The 27,922-nt window shown below is 35.7% G+C and overlaps 1 protein-coding gene across 4 annotated transcripts in view; it reads right to left on the bottom strand.

The window, feature by feature from the left end:
* Positions 1-26,397, bottom strand: part of TBC1D32 (TBC1 domain family member 32) — a 186,469-nt gene extending 160,072 nt beyond the window's left edge. For 2 of the 4 annotated variants that reach the window (XM_027087557.1, XM_027087567.1), the window contains exons 1-4: positions 26,130-26,391; positions 25,798-25,953; positions 16,963-17,124; positions 9,010-9,187 (exon numbers count right to left, since the gene is read on the bottom strand). In XM_027087557.1, coding sequence (XP_026943358.1) covers positions 9,010-9,187; positions 16,963-17,124; positions 25,798-25,952 — 495 coding nt within the window. In that variant the 5' untranslated portion in view covers position 25,953; positions 26,130-26,391. Of the gene's footprint in view, positions 1-9,009; positions 9,188-16,962; positions 17,125-25,797; positions 25,954-26,129 lie in introns of all 4 variants that reach the window. The other 2 variants (XM_027087576.1, XM_027087586.1) reach the window with 2 other exon arrangements.
* Between the last annotated feature and the right edge of the window lie 1,525 nt (positions 26,398-27,922).

Here is a 27,922-nt window from a genome sequence, read left to right as displayed (position 1 = left end):
GAGAATGATTCCATAGCCAGTCTTCCTACCATGTTACATTGTCTCTAACAATACAGGGTACATATTGCCACTTGATAACAAACCCAAAACAGCCTGATATTTCAGATCCTTCAACGTTAAGTTTTCTTAAAAAGCCTTAAAGTGTCCTCGGTTTTACTCTTTTCTAAAGGTATATAGTTCATATACCCAGAGAAAACCATCATTCAAAAAGACACATGCACCCCAGTGTTCACTGCAGCACTATTTACAATAGCCAGGTCATGGAAGCAACCTAAATGCCCATTGACAGATGAACAGATACAGATGATGTGGTACATTTATACAATGGAATATTTCTCAGCATAAAAAGGAACGAAACTGGGTCATTTGTAGAGACGTCGATGGACCTAGAGACTGTCATACAGAGTGAAGTCAGAAAGAGAAAAACAAATATCATATTAACGCATATATGTGGAATCTAGAAAAATGGTATAGATGAACCAGTTTGCAAGGCAGAAATAGAGACACAGATGTAGAGAACAAACGCATGGACACCAAGCGGGGAAAGTGGGGGTCAGGGGGGAGGAGGTGGTGGGATGAATTGAGAGATTGGGACTGACATACATACACTAACATGCATAAAATAGAACCTGCTGTATTAAAAAAAAATTAAATTAAAAAATAAAGTATATAGTTCAACTGCTGAAGTCTGTATATACTACTTTTTAAAATTAGAAGTACTGTATATTAAATAATAGAGCTTTAATTTTGAGTTTTCATTATACAACAATTAAAATACTAAAATGTATGAGTGGTAACTACTAAATAAAATGTAAGTATATATAAGTGCAGCTTGTCTTGTCTAATGGGAAGAAAGTATACACAACACAGGATATCTTACATAGTATACATATACAAACATTAAGATATATGTTGTGTGTATATAGATATAAGTATATATGTCCATATGTGTATATAGTATGTATATAAGTATATAAAGTACATATACACACTCATTCTACTGCTAATTACACAAGCTCTTTTCTTTAGCCTGGCCCTTTTGCCTCTTCTAAAATTGATTTCTTCTGGTCCTCCCACTTCCACTATCATGACTTTTATCAGATTATCATCGATGTCTAACATGTCCTGCCATCCAACTCATTAGCAAATAAGAATATCAAGGACATGAGTTTTAATCAGACAGAAGATTAAGCCAGGTTTTAAAATTCTAACTAGCTATGTGTCCCTGGAATCTTTAACCCCATCCGCAGTTTTCACATCCACTTCCTAGCATCACTGTAAGAATTAAACGAGAACAAATGTAAAGTCTTTTTGCTTTATCATTATTAAATTTTAAAATTTGAAGTAAATCTCAAATTTACTTCAACCAGGAAATTTTCTATCTGAAAATAGAAAACTGAGTCCCCCCTACCTACTGCCTATTCAAGATCTATAAATATAATTCATTGATTTCAGATTTCCAATCAGCTTCTTTTCTAAAAGAGAAGTCACGTTCTACAACAGCCCTGGTAAATGCAGGGTCAGATACTGTTTGAACATTTGCAACTACAGGAGTTCATATTTGGTGAAACAACCAATATTATGTCAAGTAGCAGTCAAAAAAGATAATACTTAGATCTTAAAATTCATTTGCTTAAATGCTCCCCCTAACAAAGACTTTTTTTTTATCTCTTTATGATCAATACCTCAGGCAAGCAACCCTTACTTTGAAAATGTCTTTGCTTTTCACTTCACAAAAATGATCGCAACTAATCAGCATGATGATCCCTCAACTTCCCTCCTCTTACTCTCAACATTATTCTGTGGTGAGCAGTTAACCACCAAATCCAAAGATCTTTTCTTAGTCCTTATCTTATTTGACTTCCCTCTAGCCTTCATCCCCCCTTAACCTCCTACCCAGCGCAATATGGTTTGGTACCCTTTCTAACCCATTCTTCCATTTCTGTCTGCCCTCTGAAATGCGCTTCCTAAGATCTTGCTTACTTAGGTGGCTTAAGTAGCAACATCTCTGCACAAATGACTCACGTTGTTTTCCCCAACATTTCTACCAAATGAATCCTGCATGTTCAACTACCTGCTACACCACTGGGATACCTTACTGGTGTCTCAAATTCAATATGTATACTCAACAACAACAACAAAAAAGAATAAAAGAAGAACCCACCACATTCTTCTCCACCTCTAATTCCTCCCTAATTCCAGACTTGGTTCATAACATCATAGTCTCCCAGCTACTTTGGCTTAAAAAAAACATAACTAGACCTTTAACTTCTACTTCCACTTTGCACTACTCTCTCCAAAACATATCAAAAATCAAGCTTAATGATCCTACTTCTGCAATAATTTCACATCAGTCTCTATTCCTACAAAGCCTCCTCAGTTCAGGTCCTCATTACTTTTTACTTAACTACCATGATAGCCTTCTAACTTATCTCCCTACCTCCACTTTCTCCCCTTCCCATGCCCTTCTGTATACAACTGTTAGGTAAGTCTGACACACATTTTCCTGTTAAGAAACCTAAAATGATTTCTCTCAAATTACAAAACAATTAAATTTAGTTTTTGAATGCATTCATTTATTCCTCAAATATTTATTCGGCATCTACTATGTGTCAGACACCTACTATGTTACCAGGCACTATGATTTTATTGCTAGAAACAATAAATAATGATTAAGATATAATCCTTACCCTTACTCCATAAACTGCCCTTAATCTAACCTTCCAATTTACTCCTTGCAAACTCTGTCCTAACCCTTCACATAAACTACTCAGAGCTTCCCAGGTATGCCACATTCTTTGTTGATGCAGAAATTTTGAACTTTCCCTTGTCTGAAATACTTTCCTCTATAGCTCTTGGATATTCTTGGTTATAAGGGCTGGTCTTTGAATTCCCATGACACATTACTTCTACTTGCAACTTGGTTATTTATGTACATATCCTATCTCTTTACTCTCAAGTAAGCTCCTTGAAAAAATAATGTATATCTGATTCATCTTTGCAATTTTATAGTGCCTGGCACAAGATATTGTACACAGCATATGTCCAATACATATCTGTTGGTTGAATATGTATCCAAACAGTTGAAGTCCCTTAATTCTACCATGTTTGCCTTTCCTCTCAGGTAATAATGCGTATTAGAAAAGCATAGCTTTTAGTAGTTATCTGATTGGAGTAGACTCCTTAATATGCTTAGTACCCTATAAGATTCCTTTGTCTTCTTAAACATAGTACAAATTACTCTTAAAATGTTACTTAAGCAATGAAATACATACTACACTAGAAATGAGAATAAGTCTAATACCTACCTTAAAGGTTACCTATATAGGTTTTTAACATTTCTGTGTGTTATTGTGTATCACTGGATGGACAAATTTCCATTGCAACTAACTATAATAATTTATTGATACTTAACTGGAACATGTAGATAACGTGTTCCATTGACTACAACAGAGTTAGAAATATTTAGAACAGCTAAAATTGTTAGATTAAAAATTCCTGAGGGGAGCAGTGTCTGCCAACTTGATTGGTAAAGCAACACAAAAGAGACCTGTTGCTGATATCAATATAGGTAGATAATTCCAAAAGGAAAACATTTTTAGACATATTTACATGTGTGAGAGTATAAACCAAGCAAATAATTTCTGAGCAAATGCTACAGGGAAAAGAGCAAGAAGTAGAATAGGTTGATAATCTAAGATGGATTTTGGTCCTACTGTATGATCATAAGGATCCTAATTAAAGGTCTTCAGATGCTAAAATAAGATTTGTATACATTTCTGTAAAATTCAGTATACCTAAAGATAGTGAACATAAGATGCATTCTGTAACTTTTGTTGTTTTAAAGAGATATATTCACTTTATTACAGCATATATTGGAGAATATTCACATTAGTCAATAACTACACTTTAAGTTCAAAAATCATACCACCCTCAAATTACTCTAGAAATCTCTATTTTAAATATTTGGTTTGTAAACTATATAAACCATTGAAATACAGCTAGTCAAAGAAAGACAACTATTACTGTTGTTCAAAGAGCGATGGGAAATAAAATATATAAATATTAAACCTAATGATTCTTTAGGCTTTAGTATGTGTAACTGTACAATGATTTCTTTCCTGTTCTTACAAAAGAAAAAGAACCACCACCCAGTGATGATGACAATGATAACAGCAAACATTTATATAAGAGCTTAATATGAGCCAAGTACTGTTCAAAATGCTTTACATATATTAAATCTGCAAGGCAACATTATAAGAGTAAATACTATTACTATCTCCTCTATAACAGTTAAGAAAATTGAGGCACTGAAAGAGGTTAAGAAGACAAAGCCCACAGCTCATCAATGGCACAGCCAGAGTTTGACTTGTTTCCAAGATTCAGAATGAGTTAGCTTCATGCAGAATAGTTTTTTTCAATTGTAGTGCATCTAAAACTTCTTAAAATTATGAGCCCGGGCTTCCCTGGTGGCGCAGTGGTTGAGAGTCCGCCTGCTGATGCAGGGGACACGGGTTCATGCCCCGGTCCGGGAAGATCCCACATGCCGCGGAGCGGCTGGGCCCGTGAGCCATGGCCGCTGAGCCTGCGTGTCCGGAGCCTGTCCTCCCAAACGGGAGAGGCCACAAAAGGGAGAGGCCAACGTACCAAAAAAAAAAAAAAAAAAAAAAAAAAAAAAAATTATGAGCCCACCCTTCATTAAGCCTTAAATACAGAACAAAGTTATTAATTCAAAACAAAAATAAGGTTTTAAAAATATTTTCAAATGATAAAGTTCTTAATTTCCTAGATGTTTAAATAATGTTTTAACAAAAAAAGAACTTCTGCACTTTTCTTTAAAAGTGCTACCATTGAGAAATAATAACAAAAATCTATTAATATTTAAAAGTATAAAGAAACTTAGGTATTCATAAAGATATTAGCATTGTTAATCAGAGAAATTAGTTTTTCTGGTGTCAAATTGTCTCAAGACATTACTATTAAACAAGCAAGCAAAGAAAGCTCACACCTGCACCTACCCAGTTCTTCTCCCAAACAAACCCCCTGCCTCAAGCTTAACTCTAGGCAGCTGCATTATCAATACTACCGTGTTTTTTTCCCTACTCTCAGCTGCCTTTCCCTTTCCCTTCTACATTTTTAGGATTTTAGGTTCCTATCTTTTTCTGTTTATAAGACAAATAATAATAATAAAAGTCTTATCAATTAAGGGTAGCTCGAGATGGAGGAACTTCTGAATAGTAGTTTGGGCTGTGGCTATCCTACTGTTCTGGCCGATGCTGCTTGCTGCTGAACAAGAGATGAGAATCTTGTAATTCCTCAGCAGTAGTATGACATCCTCAAAAGCAGAATTCCTCACTAAAAAGAGCATTGTAAAAACTTTAAAGATTTTAGGAGAGGCCAGAAAAGGGGTTGAACTCAAGATATTCTAAGATTTGAGAAGTTAGGGTAAAACGTAAATTAGAGTGGTTGATAGCACAGCACATACTCAGAGACAGGGGAAAGGCCTCAAACTCAATAACAGGAAAAAGCTACTCAAGAAAAGTCTTACTGGAAGAATTCAAAACCTAGCAAAAAGATGGAATTCAAATTGTTCCCAGGAGGCAGTTCAAACACAAAGCTTCTTTTCCAGGAAGTAAATAACAGAAAAGATCCTGGCCTTCAGGTGAACAAGTAGCAACAATGGCAAGATATTAGTTTCCTCACTGCTACTGTAACAAGTTACCATAAACTTAGTGACTTAAAGAAACACAAATTTATTATCTTACAGTTCTAGAGGTTAGAATACATTGGCAGCCACTCTGACATCTACTTCAGCCCGCACAGCACCTTCTCTGCCTCTGACCCTCCTGAGTCTCTCTTATAAGGACGCTTGTGATTACATTAGGCTCACCTGGATAATCCAGAATAATCTCCCCATCTGAAGATCCTTAAATTAATCACACTAACAACATCCCTTGGCCCATGTACGGTAACAGGTTCATAGGTTCTGGGTATTAAGACATGGATGTCTGTGAAAGGGCTGTTATTCTGCCTGCCATAGGTACCAAAGGATGGGCTTCATGGGGAGGTTACCATGAAAGTAAAGAAACAATAAATTCCTTAAATAGGTTCACATCATGAAAGAACAGCTGGTGACTGTTATCCTAAACTCACCTTCTCCATACAAAGGGTACATCTTGGGGTTCCCTTAGAACGTAGTAAAATATCGATAGTTTGCACACTACAAAAAAGCATAATGTAATGCCTGTGCCATATTACAACTGAATACTGTCGGGGAAGAGAAAGAAAAGCTGCAAGATGAAAGGATATTAATTTTGAAAGCTTAATTAGAGGTAATCCTCTAATCTTCCAGCAGTAGAAAATGACCCATAGAAGCTCAGTTAGAAACCATACAGGACTAGAGCTGGGAAATTTTCTACTTGAGTATGTCTCTCAATGGTATCCATTTCAGCATATCCTTCAAGATGCAATAATAAAAGCTAACACGTACAGAGCAGCAGCAACTATTAAATCAGTTAATCTTCTCAACAGCAGGATGAGGTAAGTGGTATTATCATTCCCATTTTAAAATGAAAAACACTACGTCAGGGAAGTAAAGACACTTGTCTAAGGTCACACAGCTAGTAAGTGGTAGAACAAAGATTTGAACCCAAGAAGTCTCCAGGTAGTGCAGCACAGAACAAAGAGAACAGACTATCAAGGGTAAGAGACCAGGCTTAAATTCACAGTGGAATCCTAAGGAGCAACACAAGTTTTACCTATTATTAAAAGCCTCGCTTTTTCCTGTAAAGTAGGCTGGTAACACCTATAGTGAATATAAAGCCAAGCAAAGGGACCAACATATGGCAGCAATCTCAATAACAGATATCTAATATTATTATTTTTATCTTTCTAGCATTATTTTGCAGACTTTTTCCAGGTTTAATCACAGTGCCAAATGCTTTCAGTGAATGCTCTGCTCACAACTATAGTAAAAATCAGCCAACTTTATTCTTTAATATGCTCAAATTTACACAAACAGTCTCCAAGGCAGTAATGTCCAAAGTTTTTCAATACTGGGTCAGAAATCCATATACAATCAGGACGCAATGTTTAAAATAGCAATGAAATAAAGCCTACTCTATTCACAAAATACAAGTGTTCTAATATCAAAACAGCAGCATCAAAATTGTTTACTGAATGCTATTCATAGAACAATTCCGTTTTTTTAAAGCCCGATGCAAGTAACATCAATTTTGAAGGCATCAATAATAACATCAATATTTAATGGAATGAATGATATATTTTCAGGGATCCTTTCAATTCTGAACCTATTAATTCAGCCTCTCTTCGGTCAGTTACATGCAAGAGAGTCTTTTTTCACTAAACAAAAGCATACCCAAACATCTTAGAGTCTGGCCACACTGAAAGAGCTTTCAGGACAGTTCTGGCATTCATCTGCTTTTTTCCAAAGGCCCAGGGATCCCACACCTTGTTGGTGGGCATACTTCACTTTCAATTCAATTAGTCGCTTCTGACACAAAGTCATATTCATAAGGCAGGCACTTGAAAATGCAGATATACCCTGTGGACATTCCAAAGGAAGCCATATAAACTCAGAGCATGATCCTTCTCAAGAATCAAAACAAAATAAAAAACAAGAATATCTTCTGAAAGTATGACTCCATTTCTACCAATGCTGTGAATTTCTTCAAAAATCTATGATTCTGTGACTGGAAATAAGTTGGTGCTTAGCTAGCACCTCTTAACTGCCAGCTACTCAATCAATCCTATTGAGATCTGAATACTTGTACTTCTTAGAACAAATTAACAGTGCTCCACTTTTTTTCTCTTGTGGTTCGATTTCAGTGTATATACATGGTTCATCAAATAACTAAGAAAGTATAATCTTATGATCCCTCAGAGTCCTGAAGTTGGGTTTTCTGTGCCTTTCATTTCCAGAAAGTCCTTGATCTGAAGAAGCAGTTCAGTAAACCTACTGAATAAGCCATCTGATTGTATTAAGCTGAACTAAAATCTCTACAGCCCAGCTTCTTCCAAAGAGTACATCAACAAGGGACGATTAAGAGCCAAAACATGAAGAAAATTCACAATCTTTGTCACTTCCTTCCTCACATCAGATAATTAACCTGACTTGTAAAATTTAAAACTCAGCACAATATCTCCTGCTAAATGATGCAGTGATAACTTTTACATTCTGCTTTGACTAATTCCAAAACCATTTTTCCTTCAAAAGTGCAGTCTCAACTGTGACTAATACACACACGTATTTCAGGTTTCACCCAAACTCCACAAATCCCTTTTTGCTATATGTTTAGGATCTACGTTATAGTTATGTCCCTATGTTAGAACTAATTAGGTGAAAATGTTTCACTAAAAATAGCAGGTAGGATTCACACGAAGGTCAAACAGATTCCATTTGGCTTGAAATTTTCTATGTGGAATTTCATGGTGCATGCATGGGCTCTACTCTATCTAGTTTCCTTTGTCTTCTATTAGGACTAATCTAGACGTTGGCCTTTCCCTTAGCTCTGCTGAAGCCAAAAGACAAGGATTCCAATAACCTGGAAAGATAAAATATAAAACCTCAAATCTTTTGACATAAAAAAAAAACTTAAAACTAACAATTCACAGCAACCTTCACAGAAGATAAATAAGGGAAATGTTTTATCTCCATATTCATCTATAATGTAGTTAAAATTTGATTAATAAGGATTAATTGGGAATAAGATCTTTAAAGTCTAAGCAGATTTGTTTCAAGTGTTATTATTTTTTAATCCAAAATCCACTAGTTTATTTCCTTACCTCATTAATAACTGTTCAGATATAATTCACTGAACATATAATTCTAGAAGATGTTATTTCATGGACTAAATCTTTAATATTAGATTATGTTATTGTTTATTATCCTTCTGAATCTTAAAACTAGAAAGTGGAAAAAAGTCTAGCTAATAAATAATGATTATTAAACACCATTTCAAGACATAAATGCAAAACTAAACAACATACCTGACCGAATGACGAATCACTATCAGAGCAATTGTCTGTGCAGTAACTATTGCTTTTCTCCTTTTGGATTTTTTTCTGCCTTTCCTGACTTTGCATTTCATCTTCTTCAAACTTGTTGATCATAGAATCCACCACTATCATCATGATGTTCTTCAGGGAATGCATCATTTCTTTGTATCTTTAATTCAAAGCAATCTTTGTAAGAGAATGGCTATTAGCACAGATTAAAACATTCAACTAAATTAAACTACCTGATTATTTTTTTTCTTGTAAAGTCCCTTTAACAAACAATTCTAAAGAGAAAAGACAGTTTTTCTGAAAGAATAAATGGCACAACAGAATTCACACAACAGGAAAAAAAAATTAATAGGGAATCTAAAATGTGTTATTTCCCAAGTTTTTCCATCTGGTTACATGAACCAAGGCAGTAAAATTAAAAGAATCCAAGGCAAGATGTTCCAATGGCATAGATTCCAGTTATTAGTAACAAAGTCAACTATTAATATCAAACTACCAAAACCCAGCCTACTTTACACATCACTTTTATTCCTTTTTTTAATTTCTCTTTCTCTATCCTCCCTTCCTCTATTTTCTTTGCTTCCCTTCTCTCCTGCCTATAATTTATGTGTATAGACATCCATCACCACAATTGAGACCTAAATAAGTATTAAGAGATCAGTGGGTCCTTTCAAACAGAGGCTAGAGAACCCATTGTCAGAGATGTTAAGAAAAGGATTCCTGAAATTAGTAAAAGTTTGAACTGGATAATTTCTAAGATCCCTTTCAGCTCTAGCGGGTCTAAATATACATATATTTTAAAAACTTATAATAAATTTCTCCATTTATTAAGTGCAAACTCTCAAGCATCCATACTAACATTAGACTGAGATCCTCCAAACCCTACAAATAGAATTTTAGAGCTAGATGGAAACAAAAATAATCTAGTCTACCCTTTATTTTACAAATGAGGAATATGAGATGTGAACTATTGAAATTTCTATATTTAAAATAAAAAGGCATAAAGATTTAAATAAACATAGTGAATAAAGTACTAAATTTGGAATCAGAAAACCTGGATTAGAAACCTGACTACTTTACATACAAGCTCTGTCATTATAAATAAGTCTATTTTTCCTCAACTATATATGAGATAAAAAGAATACAATCTAGGAGCACTCTTCTATTTACTAGATGGGATGCTGCCCAATTTATAAATTACTGAATAAAGCCATTTAGATCTTCAAATTAAAAGAAAAATACAATCTAGCTGATCTAGTTCACATAGCCATAGCAAGAAATAAATGAGAATATATATCTGAAAGTTCTTTGTAAATATAAAGCATGATAATATGTATGTTTATTGTTTATCATTATAACACTGGAAATACACTAGAAAATAAGCACAGAAACTTCCCTTTCTTTATATTTCTGGTTAATGCATCATATTAACTACATAAATCAGAGAAAGGATACTTCTCTCATAGAAGTAATAAAATCATGCTGGGGGATTTGGCTAAAAATAGTGGACTGAGTTTTTAAAGTTTAAAGAAATTTTTTGGGACTTCCCTGGTGGTCCAGTGGTTAAGACTCCATGCTCCCAATGCAGGGGGGCTCAGGTTCAATCCCTGGTCGGGGAACTAAGATTCCACATACCACAACTACTGAGCTTGCATGCTCTAGAACCCATGCACCGCAACTAGAGAGCCCACGTGCCACAACTACTGAGCCTGCGTGCTCTAGAGCCCACATGCCACAACTAAAGAAGCCCATGCACTGCAACAAAGACCCAGAGCAGCCAAAATAAATTACTTAATTTAAAAAATAAAAACAAAATGAACTTTAAAGAAATTTTAAAATATATTTTAAATTATATATTATATACATTGTTATTAAATATATGTGATTTCTATATGTAATTTAAAACACATTATATATTTAATATTATTTAACAATAATTTATATATTATATAACTATAAGTAAATTGAATATAATACATATAGCTGTATATGTACATATTTTTAAAGTCCCAGAAATTATGAGAAAACACAAAAATATTAAAAGAAAATTAGAATAGATTAGGAATGATACAGAGGGAAAACACATACAGAAAAGAACCGCTATAGAGGTGAGAAACAGTCCAGGGAAAATTCAAGTTTAAAGTAAAGGGATATAAAGAGCAAGAAGGGTAACACAACATTGTTAATCAACTATAATCCAATATAAAATAAAAATTTTTTTTAAAAAAGCAAGAAGGAATTGAATCCTAATACACTCATTAGACTAACTGGTGAAGTACATATAGGAACCGAGTGAGGAGGCCCCAGGCTCCTCCTCTACACATTCTGAGCACCAAGAAACAGGGAAGTATAATGATGCCCCAGTAGCAATCAATAGCTATCCACCAGAGCTGCTCTCCCCTTCCACAGTAATTGGATTATAGCTGGGAATAGGAGTAAACTACACTCCCCAGACTCCGTTCCAGTTAGGTATAGCCATGTGAAGAACATAAACTCCTGTCCCCTTAAAATTTACAATACAGTGATTTAATAAAGGAATATAAAAGTAAATCTCAGGGGGAAGGGTGGGGGGAAGGGACAGTTAGGCAGTTTGGGATTGACATGTACACACTGCTATATTTACAATGGATAACCAACAAGGATCTACTGTATATACAGGGAACTCTGCTCAATATTATGTAACAACCTAAATGGGAAAAGAATTTGAAAAAGAATAGATACATGTATATGTATAACTGAATCACTTTGCTGTACACCTGAAACTATCACAACATTGTTAATCAACTATACTCCAGTATAAAATAAAAACTTAAAAAAATGTAAATCTCAATGATTTACAGGATAAGAGTAAGGGTAATTAAAATCCATAGAAAATCTGTAAGTTTCATTTTAGAAATACTTCCTCCAGAAAACATAAATTTCTTGAAACCACAAACATTAATTCTTCTGCAAGAAATATCAGCAAACGAGCTAAAGGTAGATAAAAGAATGATACTTAAAAAAACAAAAAACTAGAGAGTAAGGCCCTGAATATCAAGAGTTAAATAAACTAGAACTCAGTAGCAACTGCAGATTTGAAAAAGCCAAGGATAGAATATGGACACCATTGAGAAGATTCCTTCATACTCCAAGAAGTTAAAATAAGAAAAAGCTCTAAGAGGTAGTGAAAAAACCCATACCAATTAACAATGAAAATACACATTGCGAGTACTTCCACTTAATATGTATGAGAATGTATGACAGATGCTACAAATGAGCTGTTTCATGTACAAACCTCTATTTAAAAAATAAATATCAAAATGTGTAATTAGGAAAGCAATTTGAAGTATTACAGTAAAAATGTTTTTAATAAATGTACTGTTGACACATTAGCCCTAAGTAGTTTCTAAAGAATCACACACAAAAAAAGAAAGAAAATAATACTCTGTACAACTTAAAATCCTTCATCCATGATTCACAAAGCAGAAGACATTCATTAAGACATTTAAAATCTTTTTGAGGTAATTATTGTTGTATTAATTTTTACACATGAATGAACTAAAACACAAGAAAATTAAATGTCTTACCCAGAGACAAAAAGTAATTTCCTAACAATCCCATGTAAAACTTTGCTTTTAGCATTAAAAAGCTTTCATTTTCTGACTAATGAAGAGTTTTAGTCCCCCTTTTAGAATAAGCTTAATGATACTGTCAGAAATAGACTACTAATTATAATAAAGTAGTCCCTCCTTATCTGTGGTTTCGCTTTCCACAGTTTCAGTCACCCACAGTCAACCGTGGTCTGAAAATATTAAATGAAAAATTCCAGAAATAAACAATTCATAAGATTTAAATTGTCTGCTGTTCTGAGTAGGTGATGAAATCTCGAGCCATCCAGCTGCCCAGCATGTGAATCATCCCTTTATTCAGTCCCGCCTATTAGTCACTTAGCAGCCATCTGGCTTATCAGATCTACTGGTCAAGGTATCCCAGTGATTGTGGTCAAGCCACCCTCATTTTACTTAACAATGGACCCAAATCGCAAAAAGTAGTGATGTTAGCAATTCAGATATTCTCTTACTACGCCTAATTTATAAATTAAACTTTACCATAGTTATGTATGTACAGGAAAACACATAGGATTTAGTACTATCCATGGTTTTAAGTATCCACTGGGGTCTTAGAATGTATCCCCCTGTAGGAAAGCAGGGATACTGTATTATCCAAAGATGGAAGTGGCTCTAGTTTTGTTTTTTCATCAAATCAGTAAATAAGAAATCTTGATCTCCATGGCTTTTAACTTAATATATATTGTGGTTAGAACTTGCTAAATTTATTAATAGCTGCACACTGTCACTTTGTTCATAACATGTTTAAACAATCAGTTGTCACAAGGGGAAAGAGGTCTCATCCAACATCATAAAGAAATGTTTAACAATTTCAAAATAAATCAAATAAAATTTTTAAAATATAATAGGTAATATAAGCTCAGGTATATATTTCAATTTTTCTACTACTTGAAAGAGGGGCTGTATCTCAAGCTTCAGCACCTGCCTTCAAACTGCAATAGGAAGCAACCATGATGGTCCAGCATGGAGAGAAACCAGATGCCAAAGGCACTTAAAAACATCACATAAATCCAAGTCCACAGTCTAGAATTAACAAAGCAAATGTCATGTGTCCAAATCATCACCAAAAATAAATTTTGGGGGTCCAAATTTTTAAAGTTTTACTGTGCATAAAAATTATGCAAAATTTTTATCAGAATAAAAAATCATTGCAATCTAGCTTCAAAAAGCAATTTTTAACATTAGATAACATTAATATGCTACCTACCCTAAGAATTAGAAACTAAATAAAGCTACACTAATAAGTATGAATTAAGAGGAAAATAGAAATTTATGCTCTCTACTTGCCCATTCTGCCCTTTATAGCCCTAAAGAGTCTTCTGTTATGTTACATTTCATGCGGGGCAAGAGGGGATGGGGGGGAGAACCAGACCTTCAATCATCAATCATATGCCAGTGTTGAAAGACAATTAAAGTGAGAAATACCTAAGTAGCTGAGTTTAAACATGAGAAGGAAATTTCAAATCTTCTTTCATCTCAATTACTGCTCTGTATTAAACTGTTTTCTGAGTGAAAGTCAGGCATTTTGTCATGCTATCTCACTGCTCAAGAACTCAGAGTGGCTGAGACCTAAAAAGAGTGAAGAAGCATTAGGAACAAGATAAGGATGTCCCCTCTCCCCATTGATTTTCAACATCCTACTGGAAGTCCTATTTAATGCAATAAGACAAGAAAAGGAAATAAAAGGCAAACAGATTAGGAAGGAAGAATAAACTGTTCGCAGAAGACATAATCATCTATGCAGAAAATCTGAAAGAATTAACCAAAAAACTCCTAGGACAACTAAGTGATTATAGCAAGGTTGCAGAATACAAGGTTAATATACAGAAGTCAATCGCTCTCCCACATACCAGCAATGGACAAGTGGAATTTGGAATTAAAAACATAATACCATTTATATCAGCACCCCCCAAAATTAAACACTTGGTATAAATCTAACAAATATATACAAGATTTATATAAGGAAAACTATAAAACTCTATTGAAAGAAATTAAAGAAGAACTAAATAAATAGAGAGACAGTCCATGTTCAAGGATTAAGAAGACTCAATTCTTCTCAATTTGATCTACAGATTCAACACAATCTAAATCAAAATCCCAGGAAGCATTTTGTAGATATCAACAAAATTATTCTAAAGTTTATATGGAGAGACAAAAAACCCAGAATACCCAGCACACTACTGCAGGAGAAGAACAAAGTTAGAGGACTGACACTACCCAACTTCAAGACTTACTATAAACCTACAGTAATCAAGACAGTGTGGTATCGGCCAAAGAAAAGACAAATAGATCTGTGGAACAGAATAGAGAGCCCAGAAATACCCTTAAATATAGTCAACTGATCTTTGACAAAGAAGCAAAGGCAATATAATGGAACAAAGATAGTGTTTTCAACAAATGGTGCTGGAAAAACTGGACATCAACATGCAAAAAAAATGAATCTATATATGTACCTTATACCTGCACAAAAATTAACTGAGACTGGATCACAGACCTTAATATAAAATGCAAAACTATATACCTACTAGAAAATAACATAGGAGAAAATGTAGACGACCTTGGATTTGGCATGACACGAAAGATACTTCATTAAGATTAAAAATTTCTGATCTGCAAAACACACTGTTAAGAGAATGAAAAGACAAGCCACGGACTAGGAGAAAATATTTGCAAAAGACATACCTGACAAAGGACTGTTATCCAAAACATACAAAAACTCTTAAAACTCAACAATAAGAAAACAACATGATTAAAAAATGACCCAAAGTTCTTAACAGATAACCTCACCGAAGAAGATAAACAGATGACAAATAAGCATATGAAAAGATGCTCCACATCATATGTCATTAGGCAAATGCAAACTAAAACAATAATGATATACCATTACACACCTATTAGAATAGCCAAAATCTGGAATACTGACAACATCAAATTCTGACAAGTAAGTGGAACAAGAACTTTCAAATATTGTTGATGAAAATGCAAAATGGTACAGCCACTTTGGAAGACAACTGGGTAATTTCTTACAAAACTAAATACAATCTTACAATGTGACCCAATCATGCTCCTAAAACCTCGCACACGATGTTTATAGCAGCTGTATTCATAACTGCCAAAACTTGGAAGCAAGCAAGATGTCTGATACATTCAAACAATCGAATTTATTCAGGGCTAGAAAGAAATGAACTATCAAGCCATGAAAAGTTTCCATGGAAGAAACTTAAATGTTTTTTTAATTGAAGTGTAGTTGATTTACAATGTTTCAGGTGTACAACAAAGTGATTCAGTTATACATATATACATACATATATATATATTCTTTTTCAGATTCTTTTCCACTATAGGTTATTACAAGACATTGAATATAATTCCCTGTGCTACTTAAATGCATTTTATTAAGTAAAAGAACCCAATCTGAAATGCTACATACTGTATAGTATGTATGACATATGTCCATACTGTATGACATTCTGGAAAAGGCAAAACTATGGAGACAGTAAAAAGATCAGTGATTGCCAGGGGTAGGGAGGGGGAAGGATGAACAAGCAGAGCACAGAGGATTTTAGGGCAGTGAAACTACTCTATATGATATTATAATGGTGAAAACATGTCATTATAAATTTGTCCAAAACCACAGAATGCACAACGCCAAGAGTAAGCTATAATGTAAACTATGGACTCTGGGTAATAAAGATGTGTCAATGTAGGTTCCTTAATTGAAACAAATGTCCCATAAGCTGTGTAGTGCAGCCCCTCCCCCCCAAAAAAAAAATTTGTACCACTCTGGTGCAGAATGTTGATAATGGGGAAGTCTATATATGTGTAGTAGCAGGAGGTATATGGGAAATCTCTGTACCTTCTGCTCAGTTTTGCTGTGAGCCAAAAATTGCTCTAAAAATAAAGTATTTTAAAAAAGTGAAAAGTGAAGGAGTAAGTCACACAAATATTTAGGGAAAGGACATTCTAGGTAGCAGAAGCAACATAAATACAAAGAGCCCTGAGGGAGGACTTTGCTTGGCTTGTTTGAGAAAAAACAAGACCAGTGTGGCTGGAGCAGTGGAAGAGGGAAAATGATAAGAAATCAGGTAGGAGAGGCTCATGGTGGGCCTTGTAGGCGACAGAAGAAACTCTGGATTTTATTTTGAATGAGATGAGAAGCCTTCAGAGAGTGTTGCGTGGAAGAGTGGCATGATCTGAATCACTGGTTTAAAGAATCATTCTGGCTGCTATGAGGTGAAAAGACTGTAGGGGACATGGGTTAAGGGTGCTTTCAAGGAACGCTGTTGAGAGAAAAATTACTTTAAAATATTACTGTGGGCATACTCACTCTTTAGATTCCTGAGTTCTTTTAGTAACATGCTGTACCACTGTGTCATAGCCAAATTCCTCACCCTGATTCTGATCAGATGTCCATTTTTCTATTTCTTCTTCAATCATAGACCCCAAAGTATTACATATATACTGTCTAAGGTATTTCACAAATTCATAGCTGAAACAAACATTTAAAAAATAAATGCAGTAAATATCATGAACTCACTTATCAACCATACCCAGAAAAAATGTTAGCACAGAAAGATTTGTAACATATAATCAGATTTCTTACCTTAAACCAGGATTAAATTAGTCATTCATCCCAAATCATATAGCTAATCTAGAATTTTGTTGTTTTTTTCTGAGACACTTGGAAAAGATCACATTTAAAGATGATGACAGTAGACAGCAAATTTCGGGACCAGCACAAACTTTAGGGGGTTAGGAGTCTTTTCACACTTCTTTTTTATGCTCATATCTTTTACGTGTGATGCTTAATGGTAGGGAAAGCAGTTGTTAAAGATTTTCACAATTGTTCAAGCTGATGAAGAAAACCACACTAGATAACAGTAATTATAAAAGAATAAATAGGAAAAGGTTAAGCTCCAATCGTCAAGAGTTTTTTGTACATTTGTAAATTGTGTTCATTTTGAACTGACCTAAATTCCACCTAATCAGCTTTTGTCTGACTATGTTCACAAGAAGTCGCTCAGACAATTCAATACATTGGACCTTCTTCTTCATACTGTTAGGTTGATGCTAACATTAAAATCCATTTGCAAACTCAGACAATAAGCAAATATGAGAGGGTAAGAGTTCCAAAAGTGGATAATTATATTATGAAACATGTTTACTGAAAATAAAGAGCAACGATTATAATTAATATCACGATTTAGAAAGGTTTAAAAAGTTTTTGTGGTCTCTTAAATGACAAAGATAATTTAGGACGGGCCATTTTTGTAAATGCCACTATGTTCAAGACTTGTAGTTTGAATATATCACTGTATAAGAGCCTTGCATATATGCAGTACAGGAGATCAAGGAGAGCCTGAATAATTTTCTTCACATAATTATAAGTCCATCATGGTATCCAGCATACAGTCTTCAGTTTAATATTTATTAAATGATTGTATGTCCTCTAAAGAACAGCCACCTTTTACCCAGGTAGCCAAAGGATCTCATTTTCAATTTTAACTGCTTTTGATTTGGATTTCCTGCCCTGCCCATTTCTCCTCAACTCTGAACCCATTGCTGCTTCCTGGAATCTCCATGGCTGCTTCAGTAATGTAAGTGGCAGGCCTGCCATAGACGATGCAGGCTCCAAAAGTCAAGCAGAGATACTTGACATGAAACCATGTAGTATTATAGAAAAGGTACAGGCTCAGAGTCAAAACGGCCTGAAGGTCAGCTCCAGCTCTACCACTCTAGCTGGAGTGGCCTGGGACAAGTCTGTTTTTCCATCTGTAACTTGGAAATGATCATGTCTGCTTCATTCCACTATTTTAAATTCAGGAGGCAATAGACAAGAAACTTAATTATTATAAACAACAAAATTAAGAAGGATATTCTCTACTCTGACAGTGTCAACTTCAGACTCAACACAAACAGGTGATTCCTTTAGTTCTTTCATCAGCCAAAATGTCTCCCCAGAATCTAGACCTATACAGGCATACCTCGTTTTATTGCACTTTATTGTGCTTCACAGATATTGGGAGTTTTTAACAAACAGAAGGTTTGTGCCAACCTTGCATCAGAGCAAGTCTATCAGCACCAACAGCATTTACTCACTTTGTGTCTCTGTGTCGCATTTTGGTAATTCTCACAATATTTCAAACTTTTTCATTATTATTATATTTGTTACAGTAATCTGTGATCAGTGATCTTTGATGTTACTACTACAACTTACTGAAGGCTCAGATGACGGTTAGCATTTTTAGCAATCAAGAATTTCTTAATTACGGTATGTACTTTTTTTTACATAATGTTATTGCACACTTAATAGATTACAGTATGGTGTAAACATAGCTGTTATATGCACTAGGAAACCCCCCAAAAAATCATGTGACTCGCTTTATTGTAATATTTACTTCATTGCAGTGGTCTGGAACCAAACACGCAATATCTCCGAGGTATGCCTATATATTAACTACCTACTGGACAAGGCTACTTTATGTTTTTTTCACCGTATCAATCAGCACAGTCAATACCAAATTTATCATCCTACCCATCCGCTCACAAACCACGTTCTCTTCTGACATATATCTTTGTTAATGGTACCATCCTTCAATCAGATACCTGTGTATAGCCTCAAACAATCTTCTCTATTACACCTCAGATCTAATTAGTTACCAAGCTCTGTAATTCTGTAAATTCTTCCTCCACAACTTCTCTTTCCTTTCCCACTGCCATCAGACTAATGTTCACATCTTCATAACTTTAGCTAAACAATTGCACAGGCTCTCTTAGGTCATCCTATAAATCAGTGGTTCTTAAAGTATAACATGGGGCTTCCCTGGTGGCACAGTGGTTATGAATAAGCCTACCAATTCAGGGGACACGGGTTCGAGCCCTGGTCCGGGAAGATCCCATATGCGGTGAAGCAACTAAGCCCATGCGCCACAACTACTGAGCTTGCACTCTAGAGCCCATAAGCCGCAACTACTGAGCCCACATGCCACAACAAGTGAAGCCTGCGCGCCTAGAGCCTATGCTCCACAACAAGAGAAGCCACCACAATGAGAAGCCGCACACTGCAACGAAGAGTAGCCCCCGCTCACCGCAACTAGAGAGAGCCCTCGTGCAGCAACGAAGACCCAACGCAGCCAAAAATAAATTAATTAATTTTTTAAAAAAGTATAACATGGATAAGAATCACCTGAAGGGCTTATTAAAACACAGATTGCTGGGCCCCACTCTCAGAGGTCCAATTCAGGTATACTGTGGGCCCAAGAATTTGCATTTCTAACAAGTTCCCAGGTGATGCTGACGCTGATGCCAATGCTGCTGGTCCTAGTACCATAACCTGAGAAGCACTGATCTAGATACAGATTCTGTATTCAGATAGCTTTTAAACTAGCCTAAGTGTCTTACAACTCTGATCAGCAGATTCCTACAATGCTGTGTTAGTTTCTGGTGTACTGCAAAATGATTCAGTAATACATATACATGTATATTCTCTTCCATAATCTTTTCCATTAGAGTTTATATATTATAATTTATTAGATCCATCCATTTTAAATGTTGACTTTTTTGTTTAGGGTATTTCTAAACCAAATCTTTGCATATTTTATACAAAATGGTGAAAACTTACACAGCCAAGATATCATAAAGGTATCACTGCTTTCTTTGAAATGACTTTGAAAATGAAAAGGATCCAGATAACCCTTTCAGCCCAGTGTGATCTCACAGCCAGTCTCTTACTACTGGGAAAGAGAAGAGAACAGTGAATGTGGAAGAAAGTGAAGAGAGACGAAAAGTCCCTAAAAATAATTCTGATCCTCTTCACAATCCTGCCCAAGGCTAGTCAATCAGACACATCAGTTTTCTTTGGCATCTCTGAGATATTCAGTGAGAAATGGAAGGTGGGGCAAGCCTGAGTTATTTCCCTGAAATTGAAAGAAGAGCCTTTCTGAGGATGAATCCCACCATCAACACCTACTATGGAATGGCAGTATTACCCTAGTCCCTTACTTTCATCAGCCTTATCTCTGTGCCACAAATCAGACAATTAGGAGAAACGAATATTTAACTGAGAAATATAACTCTTGTGTTTGCTTTGTTTAAAGCCCAATCTGTAAGTAACAAAAATGATATTTTCATAACAAAGGCAGTAAGAAAGTATAATGCAAGCCCATTAACAAAATGTATTCAAGAAAGTTAAGACAATATCATTCTAAAATAAAAGACATATTTTTAAAATCCCCACTATTTAGCATCAGATGTAAATAACAAATATGCTGGGAACATTTTTAAAACTGTTCTTTGGGAACTTAAGTAACCACACACTTTTTTTTTTAATGACATCACTTTGACCTATGACCACAATAACATCTCCCTGAAGACCCCATTCAAAATGCTTTAAAGTTTTGGTTCATTTGCCAAGTTAAATTAACCCAAGGACCCCAAGTCTGAATCTTGCCTTAATGGGTTACTGCTCTTTTCAAATGAATCTTTTAAGAAAAAAGATCTCTTGAGAGGTCAGGTCCTCTATCATGGGAGGACTACCAGGCTGCCTATGACCTTAGGATGCTCTACTGACTCACTGATCATTGGAAAACTCTGAGAGTCTCCAATCCCAAATTAGTGAAAATAGTATTTCTTCAAGTGGGCCCTTCTACTCCGTGGGTAAGAGTAATCCACGTCTTCAAATTCCCATCCGATAATTCATTTTGTGTTGGTTCTTTTACCATCTGAATTCATGGCAATGCCCAAAAAAATCCTAGAAGTAAAATACACAGCAATGTGTCTGATCATTCTGCTTTACTTCTGACAAATATGAAATTTTTCACATTTACACAGGAAAATTTTATTAAGTTAAGTAAAAGAACATTCACTGTTTTCCATTCTTCTTTCCTCACCTTTATTACCTAGGAAAATTTAAGGATTTTTTTCCCATGATGAACTTCTGACATGTTCAAATGTTGATATCAAAATATACAGAGATTACTATTACAGTATAAGGACATAAAAAATCTAATACAAGTTTGTTTGAGGAAATCATCCTCTTAGCTATTTAAAAAAGAACTTTTTCAATAATATACAGAAAAATTATCAGTAATATGTTTTAAAAAGATAACTTATTAAGTTATGAATTATAATGCTGATATTTGGAATCCTTAAAATGGATTATATTTCAGGATTATAGGACTTATTATATGATAAACTTAACTTTATATATGTTAGTGTATAAAATGCTATGTTAAAAAAAAAAAATGAAAAAAAAAATAAAAAAAAAAAAAAAAAAAAAATGAGTATTTTATACTACCTACAATCTTTTAGGTCAAAGAATAAGTCTCTGAATCATGATAAACAGTTACTAAATGCATTCATTAATTATGGAAGCATACATATAATTCTTAGCGATTTCTTCTATGCAGGGATAACACTTTACATAATGGATGTTTTCTTGAAGTTAAACATACTAAAGTTCACTAATATACTAGAGTTCACTAATTAAACATACTAGAGAGTTCACTAATTTAGAAAGTCACTGGTAGATTCTTCTGTAAAAAAAAAAAAAAAAAATCCCAATTCAATAAATACAATTGTGCTCCTTCTGTATCAAACCAAAAATATATCAGATTAGAGGGCTACAAAGAAGAGCCTCTGCATTAGAGACTGTTACAATCATTAGGGTTGCTAAGTATTTATATACTTAGCAATCCTAATGATATATATATATATATATATATATATATATGTATATAGCAATTCTCATTGAAATGCAAGTAAGTATTTTCTAGCTCTGTGGTTCTCAACCCTGGCTGCATATTAGAATCACCTAGAGAGTTTTTCCAAAAATACTAAGGCCCAGTCTCTACCACTCCCCCTCTGCCAAGCCCCCCAGGAAATTTGGATTCACTTATGGTTAAAGTTCATCATCAGTGTTTTTTTAAACAAACTCCAATCAATCCTAGTGTAACCAAGACTGAAAACCAGGGCTGTTGTTTTTTTTTTAAAGGAAGCCAGTCTAAGTGTAAGAATTTATACAATACACAGACACATAATGAAAGCACTGTCTTCTTCCCTACCTCTCACCCCTCCTGCAAGCCTCAAATCCTAGCTGCCACTTTCAAAGAAAAGAAAGAAAGCTTGGATCTTTTAGAGAAAGTGTACAGTTTAGGGTAAAAAAAATAAATAAAAGAGGCTATGGAAAGCAGAGATAGGTTAGGGCAGCTGCACTGTGGGGCAAATCCCCAGATAGGGCCATTCTGCCTACACTATGGTTTCTCTCCAAATGACTGCTTTCTTCCCCCACTTTATTATACTACCTGAAATTCCATCATTCATGGACTCAATTGTTTTAACAACCAGCTTCTTACAAAAATGCCAATAGCCTAGAGATACCAGTTTCCCCTATAAAACTATTTAATAAGATTATTTTTCTTGCTATTATACCAGGACAACATCAGGTGGATTTAAAGAACCAATGTTCTGATAGTGGAGATGGGATGACAGATAATTCTGGTGTATGAAACACTTCGGGAAGCAACATATACCTAAGTGACTCAAGAACATTTAGCGTTCAAGGAGAGTTAGGTCAGTGAATAGAAAGACAAATGAAAATATGAGTACCTGGACTGACAGTTAGGATCTCATCAAACTCTGAGACTGTAAGATACTATGAAAATACCAAACACAAGCATCTCCTCCTCTTTCCTCCCTCATAAGGAGTTCCTTCCTCCTAAGACACAGATCTCAGGCTAGTGCAGCTAACACATGAATTTTATTATCTATATTTTTAAGACTAAAAATTACTCAAACTACTTTTAGAATTATAAATCTTACTTTTAAGACTACAAACTTTTATAATTTGAATGTGTCTGGGATTTTTTAGGTAGGCCACAAGTAAATCTCTTTATTAAATAGTAAATATTAACTATGCAATTAATCGGCAGGCCTTTAATCTATCTAATAAACTGTTGAAGAAGAGTTAAAATTAACACAATAGTCATTACACTGCTGAAAGGAACCAGAATGATCCAACTTTAACTTGAAAAGCATTTAAAAATTGACACAGCTAAAGCAATATTTATAGGCAAATGTGTAGTCTTAAATGTTTACATTAAAAAAAGAAGAAAAGCTGCAAATAAGTGAGTTAAACATTCATCACAAATTTTAAAAAGTGTCCCAGGAAGGGAAAAAAGAAGAGCAGAAATTTTAAAAACCATAAAATAAATACATAATAGAAAGGAAAACTGAAGTTAATAGCTAGTTCTTTGAAGACTAATAAAATTAGTCTAGATAAACCTCTAGCAGAACAGATGGAGAACAAAGGAGGAAAGGCATAAATTTAAAAAAAGAATAAAAAGGGGACAATTATAGATACTGGAAATATTTAAAAAGTAATAGGATATTAACAAAAATCTTTATACAAATAAATTTGAAAATCTAGATTAAATGGACAAATTCCCAGAATATGATCCTAGCAAAAACTCAATAATCTGAAAATATTTTAAACAAGTATTTACATGTGAAATAAAAACCAGAAATTAAACCCCAAATTTAATGCTTGATGTGGATTTGTTTGAGGTAAATAAGTATTACCTGAGTATAATAAACATTAACAACCAAAACTGAATTTGAGAAAGTTGCAGTTTTTCTATATTCCTCTGTTTAAGTAATAAATCAATAGCTAACCAATAAAAGCTGGTCTCTGGTATCTCCAAAATAAAGAATATTATCATGCAATATCAGCTCTTAATAGTGGACTTAATGAATAAACAGGAAAATCATGGAAATACAAAAGAAAGCATATGTATAACCAGAAATACTAATTAACAAAAAAATTCCGTCCACACCTCTTAAAACTCCCTTGAGAATCTGGTGAAAACTGTAATGCTCTCCCCATAAAACTGCAAGTAAACACAAACTTTTGTACAGAATATTAAAGGGTTCAAGGATTCCCCTGATGCCCACATATGAAGCAGGTAGGAATTCCAGATAAGAACTTCAGGGCATGCAAAAGTCAGTAAAGATAACATAACAAGAAAATTGTTAAATGTCATCTTCTATGAGATCAAAATGAAAGGCAAACACGTAATTAAAAATATCATTACTGGGGCTTCCCTGGTGGCACAGTGGTTGAGAGTCCGCCTGCCGATGCAGGGGACACGGCTTCATGCCCCGCAACGGGAGAGGCCACAACAGTGAAAGGGCCGCGTACCGCAAAAAAAAAAAAAACATTACTACTAATAATAAATTGAGGCACCTGGAGGTAAACTTTTCGATGGAGAGGCTTAATTTAAATTACACATGACTCAAATCAAAAGAAAAACACACGTCTCTAGGGAAACATAGCCTTCAAGATTTACCTCAAATGGTAAATCTTCCTATCTTCCTACGGTAAAACTTCCTATCTACTGCTCCCAAACCCAGAGCACTCTGTACTTCTATAGCACTTATACTCCTGACATGTATCACAGGCATTTGAGTATGCACCTTATCCCTCTGTAGGAACTTAAGCTATTCCATAGGAAGTTAATCTCTCTGGAGTGTTCCTGTCGTGCTCAAAATGCATAATTGGTGCAGCCACTGAAAGATCAGCTCAGCAAAGCAACAGGGATCTTGGGAACTCAATGCTTTTGAGGTATAGTGACAGAAAGCCCTTGGGATGATAGAATTATTCTCAAATGAACAAGAATAATTTACAACTAATGTTACTATGTTGCCCAGGAGAAAAAAAATAATAATTAGGATATGTCGGTTGTGTCAGTAAAAACACAGAAGCAGCATAAGGTTTGGAAAACGAGAATATAACATAAATTCGGTATCTGATTAAATAAAGGAAATCATGAACCTCCAACTTGACAACAATCAAGTGAACATTCTTTTTTTTTTTTTTTCCTTTTTTTGCGGTACGCGGGCCTCTCACTGCTGTGGCCTCTCCCGTTGCGGAGCACAGGCTCCGGACGCGCAGGCTCAGCGGCCATGGCTCACGGGCCTAGCCGCTCCGAGGCATGTGGGATCTTCCCGGACCGGGGCACGAACCCGTGTCCCCTGCATCGAGCAGGCGGACTCTCAACCACTCCGCCACCGAGGAAGCCCCAAGTGAGCATTCTTTATCCAACTACATTTTGATCTTTTCTGGATCAGCTGGTTTGTTTGCTTAAGAAATCAAAAGGAATTTTACTTGTGAAAATTTTCATCAGTTTCCTCCAGATGTAAGAGGATCTCCTCGGCGCACTCCAGGGAGGGAGCCCCCGTGATTTTCTCCTTCACGCTCTGGAACAACTGCCTCAGCATCGCCTGCAGCATCACTTCGACCTCGCCAGAGACATGGGCCATCCTGTCAGAATCAAACGCCCATGCCCTTTGCTGAGGGTCGCAGCAAATGCCGCGCCCTGCGCAAGCGCGTCCCCACCCAGCCCCCACCGGCGCACAGCGCCGTTCCCCGGGAGACCGCGGCAGGCGCTTAGGGGCGGGCCCTCGGCTGCCGGCGCGTCGTCCAGAAAAACAAGTTACCTTGCGTTGGGGAAACAAGAATCCTCGAGGTCCCGCCTTTGGAACTCGTCGCTGCCGCCCTTCCGGGCCAAGAGGATTCAAGCTGCACCGACTAAGAGCAAAAAAGAGATCCCAAAGGCTCTGCGGGTGGACTTGACGGCGGGACGTCACCGCTACGCGTGACGTCCGCACGTTGACGTGACTTTCCAGATGGGAGGGAGGGCCGCTTGACAACCTGGCCGGGCTCCTAGAGGAAGTTTCAGGTGCGCTCGCTGAAAGGGCTGTAGGTGGGAGGAAGAAAAGGGTAGGAGGAGAAAGGGGTCAATAAAAGAAAGATAATAGAAGTGAAACTGAAAGCAGCTTGAAAAGTTTTAATTGCGTGAATGGTATTGAAGTGTTGCAATGATCTTTCCTTCAAACAGCTAACACCTATTGACTCCTACCCTTTACCAAGCACCTTGCTAGGAGCTGTGAAGAAGAGGACGCTGTCACATTCTAACAAACAAGAAGTCAGCGATTACAACACAGTGCAATTAAGTGTTACGATAGAGAAATGCGCCAGGTAGGTGCTGTGGAAACCTAGAATCACCTTTTAACCCAAAAGAAGAGTCAAGGAAAGAAGTGAAGAGAAAACAAACTGAACGTGCAAAGGGTAGGGACCTGAGAGAGTGTAGCATATTCCGGTACTTGAATTTTGAGAATTAGAAAGAGGAGGAGAGGGGTCTAGAGAAGTAAATGGACCACATCGGAAAGGGTCATATTTGGCACTTTTAAGGGATTAGAGGTTTGTCTTGAAAGTAGTAGAACACAATGGGATTCCAGAACTAAATCGTGAGATATCATATATAAAGATCACTCTGCAGGAAGTTGCAATGGATAATCATGGTCCTTCATACAGTTTCCAATCTAGGTAAATCCCCAGTCCATGGTCATGTCCAAGCTGCAAGGTACCAACCCATCAGTGTTGGTTAGGATCAGATCCTGGTGTCTACAGAATAGTCAATCCCAAATCACTGATATGTGGTTCAATGTCAATAAATTCTCCCTTATCCAGCTTTATATTTTATGCCCCTGGTCCAACAACATCTGATTCACTTTACATGATAGCCAGGATCAATGACTTCTTTGTCTATGCTGTTACTTCCAGGAGCAAAAGTATGATATATCTTTGCCAGCTCTAGCAGCATGTTTCTTGGTGAAATATATGCTCAATTTTGGTTATTACCACATTAAGAAAAAAACAAACTGGCAGAGTAGGCATACTACTACCTTTATTTGTGGGCGAAGCTATAAAAGCCAATACCTGTGTGTGTGTAGAATCACCAGCATGTGACAACTGCATTTTCAGACTAACACAGGTGAATTATATTGGCAATTCAGACACCAGGATTAACATAGCCATTAGCGATGTAATTTTTTGAAATGGTAGACTGTTACTGGTAAAATTCAGAACAAAATAAGATATACTCTTTATTTACATAGTTTTTGCATTCCTAGAAAAGTCAGTGTATTAAAACTGTGCCAAATATTATTTTTATATAAATGGAATCAGTTCATGGACTCAGATACTTATCAAGAGCGTTTTAATCTACATGAATGTCCAGCAGGACTGTTGAAAGTCATATGGGAACTAGGACAATTCTTTTGTGTGGGAGAGTGTCCTGTGTATTTCAAGATGTTCAGCATCCCTAGCTCACACTACAAATACCAGTAAATGCCATCAAATTATTGTGATGACAGAGTGTCCCCCACATATTTCTAAAATGCTTTCTTGGGAACAGTGTGGGGAGATTTGAACTGCACAGATTGAAAAC

Source organism: Aethalodelphis obliquidens, unplaced genomic scaffold (assembly GCF_003676395.1).
Source record: "Aethalodelphis obliquidens isolate GAN/ISIS:26980383/991018 unplaced genomic scaffold, ASM367639v1 scaffold3, whole genome shotgun sequence".
In the NCBI taxonomy this organism is placed as follows: Eukaryota; Metazoa; Chordata; class Mammalia; order Artiodactyla; family Delphinidae; genus Aethalodelphis; species Aethalodelphis obliquidens.
This window is presented reverse-complemented; position numbering and strand designations above follow the sequence as displayed.